The 4,024-nt window shown below is 42.8% G+C and overlaps 1 protein-coding gene across 1 annotated transcript; it reads left to right on the forward strand.

Moving 5' to 3' along the window:
- Nucleotides 1-573: 573 nt before the first annotated feature.
- On the forward strand, nucleotides 574-3,507 carry LOC124777797 (shematrin-like protein 2). The gene is made up of 2 exons (XM_047253313.1): nucleotides 574-624; nucleotides 2,710-3,507. Exons 1-2 carry the CDS (start codon nucleotides 613-615, stop codon nucleotides 3,394-3,396), a joined length of 699 nt encoding a protein of 232 aa, XP_047109269.1. The 5' UTR covers nucleotides 574-612; the 3' UTR covers nucleotides 3,397-3,507.
- Nucleotides 3,508-4,024: the final 517 nt, after the last annotated feature.

The following is a 4,024-nucleotide window of genomic DNA, read 5'->3' on the forward strand; positions in this document are numbered from 1 at the left end:
TATTTTCATCCCGGCCGTCTGCGCAAATAAATAGCGCGAACAGGTGTCCAAAGTCACTTGAAATCCAAGGCTTGTGCAAAATACTTTTCCAATGCTCTCTAACACGAATGTCCTTGTGTTCAGTAACACTATTTCTCCAGAACCATAATCGTTCTACAAGAGTCATTTAATAATTGTCAAACAACTCTCAAAGCACTCTTTTCATACCATAGATACACACGAAATAATTTTATTTTTTGAGCGTTTCGGAAACAAGGGAATATCCCAATAGACACGTGTCTCTAAGAACCCACCATAGAAATTCGTGCATTTGGAAGATGAAGTGATATAAAGAAATATGTATTTATAAATAGCTAATTATTTGTAAAACTATTTTATCCAGTGTATTTTGATGATGTACATATGGTCTTGAGTATTACGGCGTCGAACGGACGGTCGATCTGCACCCCAACCATCATGCTAGGCTAACTGCAGTAATGCTCTGAGAAAGCACTTCACACCTCGCTGGTTTCCAGCGCGTGGGGGAAGTGGGCGGTGTATATAAGTCGCACAGAAACTTCACACTGGCATCACTCATTGCTTGCTCCACCGGTACCATCTTCAGCAGCAGCAATGAGGATCCTGGTGAGTAATTCTCTATTGTATGATCTACTCCGATAATTCTTCCCACTTAGAGTAATCACGTCCATCCAGTGGATGTGAAAGAGTAATATTTATAAGGACAGTTAGTGGAGACGGTATCATCCGTTTGTTCATGGAATTCCATATCTTTAATGAAGGATAACACTCGGATACGATGGAATAACGTTCTTGCGTGAGTTTCTTAAATAACTCTCAGAAGTGTCTTTGCTGCAACCAAATGTGCGTCCATTTCTCAGCTGATCATGAAAAGAAATGCTAGATATAAAGCAGGAGTAACAGATAAATATATTGAGGTATCTACCAAAAATTACACATTCGTGGAGATATTAGTCAGTGTGGACACAAATATAAAAAAATTTGAGAAAATTTGATGGTCATCATTTCAGACTTTCTGCTCAGTATCTACTAGTAAAAATTGTGCTTCTGGAGCAAGGGAAGGAAGCATTGTGGCGGTTGAAAACCTGAATCGTCTGTCAAACTACATTTATTTACTGTAACGGCGGATTGATGTGACAACCTACCGAGGATCATAATTTGCATTTACCAAAGCCGATATTCAGAATCTCGTTTACATGTTCGTTGACCATAATTGCAGTGTTGTGTTATGACGCCGAACGAGTAAATTTTACGTCTACAACATACTCTCTAGCAGATAAATAGGGCAGCAAACAGATTTTCTCACACTGGCAACATATGTTGCACGCACTAATAAACAACAAAGTTCCGTTGATATAGTTTAGTTTCTATTTTAGTGTGTTAACAAATGGTTCAAATGGCTCTGAGCACTATGGGACTTAACATCTGAGGTCATCAGTCACCTAGAACTGAGAACTACTTAAACCTAACTAACCTAAGCACATCACACACATCCATGCCCGAGGCAGGATTTGGACCTACGACCGTAGCAGCAGCGCGGTTCCGGACTGAAGCGCCTAGTACCGCTCGGCCACTTCGGCCGGCAGTGTGTTAACACTCGTAGCAGTATGCGACCTCTACGATGCACATACGGTCGGTTTTAACAACATTTATTGAGCGCATTTAAACTGGATACTACGACCAGTGTTAATGTTTCTGGATGGGACCGAAGAGAAGTTATTCTGTGAAGGAAAACAGTTCACGGTGGACACTTGAGTTAGGTGCGCAAAGTATAGGCACCACAGTTGAGGTTTGAGGAGGATTACATTATGCAATGCACGTTCTGAGTGAACTTTATCCTACCGTTTACTCCGATCAATAAGAAAATTATTGCTGTCCTCCTTTATTAAACTCTACTCTGAAATATCTGTATTAAATGTTGTTAGTATCAAGAACAGAGTAAGAGCTTTTACTCAAGGTTCATTCACTTTGCTCTTGTTACACGGTTATGAGCAGCTTAATTATTTCCATTAAATGCAAATTAATTTCTACTTGGTAGTATCTAAACTGCTTTTTTCTTATTTAACTACATTCCTTTCCAGTCTCCATAGCCTAATTTCCAAGACTTTCCATCCTAAGAAGTAAGATAAAGTATTATGTATTGAATGAGTCATCTAAAATAAAACATCGCATCACACAAGGAAACAGAACAGGCAAAATTCGCATGAATGGCAAGGACCCACCAGATGACGCAGTTTCCTATCTGGTAAACGGTGTTCTTGGCGGACAAACAAAGGGAAAATCCATTTTTTGGGAAACTTTCTTTTTACCTACAAGGAATGAATAACTCAGTACTTAAATATTAATTATGTAGTAATACATTAAATCATTGTCATAAACACTATTTCACACAGAGATTTTAATTGAAAGTCATCGTACCAGGAATGTCGAGAGTGGAAGGTGGGCAATGTGAATTTTAGTACCGAGCAGACATTTACAGAACGATGTTCCTCGTGAGTTTTTCTTCATTCAGGTTAGGTATCAAGTTTTCGCCACATGTTCCATCTGACGATATACTTGCCAGAAAACGTTAATATTATTAAGAATTATTACTCAACAGCATGATGAGAACTGTGAATATCCAAGTAATTATGAACTGAATCTCTAAACCGCTCTCTCAGAGTGGTTGATAACCTTGGCTCTCATTTTCAGGTGTGCGTGTTACTGTTTGGACTGGCTCTGGCAGAGGAGAAGCAGGTGGAGAAACGGGGAGTGATTGGCTCCCTGGGTAGCTATGGCGGAGGTGGCTATATCGACCACGGAATCGGAGCCAGCAGCTACAGCAGTGGCGGCAGCAGCGGTGGATATGGGGGCGGCTATGGGGGCGGCTTTGGTGGTGGTTATGGAGGCGGCTATGGAGGTGGAATCAGCTCTGCAGTTGGAGGAGGTCAAGTCACCAACATCGCCATCACCAAGCAGGTGCCCATCCCGTACCCAGTACCAGTGCAGCGTACTGTCCCAGTACCAGTCAGGGTTCCAGTCACAGTGCCAGTCAACAGGCCGGTACCAGTGCCCGTCCCACAGCCGTACCCTGTCCCCGTGCAGAGGCCAGTCCCAGTACCCGTGAATGTCCCTAGCCCAGTCCCCGTACCAGTACCACAGCCTGTCGTCGTCAACCAGCCGGTACCTGTCGTCGTGGGAGGCGGAGCTGGTGTCGGCGGAGGTCTCGGAGGCGGCTACGGCGGCGGCATTGGTGGAGGCTATGGTGGAGGCTACGGAGGAGCCATCGGAGGTGGTTACAGCGGTGGCTACAGCGGTAGCTACGGTGGTGGCTACGGAGGTGGCTACTCTGGGGGCATCGCTGGAGGCTATGGAGGCTACGGAAAATACAGCCACTAACATCAGCAGCTGAACCCAACACCTTAGACGAAACATGCCACCAGAGATTCATTGTATATGTATTACAATGTTTTGTAACAACAGCAGAAAATAAAATGCATTTCCGAGATAGATATCTCGTTACTTATTAGGACCGATAAAAATGCTCCCAGGTTTATACAAGTAGTTTTGTTAAGTGTTAATCATTGTTTGCTGTCGTAGTGTACCTGGTCAGCTCAGGACATTTATGTTGTCTTGCATACTACGTGTCCTATTTTCTCTCAGTGTTAACAGACAGAGCATTTCGACACGAAAATTCCAAAATTCTTGTTTGTAACATACAAGGATTGAATGAAAAGTAGTGCCTCCAACTTCGTTAATTGGGTTTGCATGGGAATATTTTAATAAATCAGATTCAGAAATAATCCTTAGAATGTGATCTTTAATTATCAATATTCACTTTTCCACATACTCACCAGTCAGTTGGATACATTTCTGCCAACGGATAACAAGTTTTCCGAGGCAGCCACGGAAGAAGTCAACACTGTTTCCGCAACTACAGTCTCACAGAGCCTCTACATCTTCATCGGAAGCATAATTATGCCCCCGCAGATCGTTTTTCATTATCGGAAACAGACAGACGGTGCTA

Source organism: Schistocerca piceifrons, chromosome 2 (assembly GCF_021461385.2).
Source record: "Schistocerca piceifrons isolate TAMUIC-IGC-003096 chromosome 2, iqSchPice1.1, whole genome shotgun sequence".
In the NCBI taxonomy this organism is placed as follows: domain Eukaryota; kingdom Metazoa; phylum Arthropoda; class Insecta; order Orthoptera; family Acrididae; genus Schistocerca; species Schistocerca piceifrons.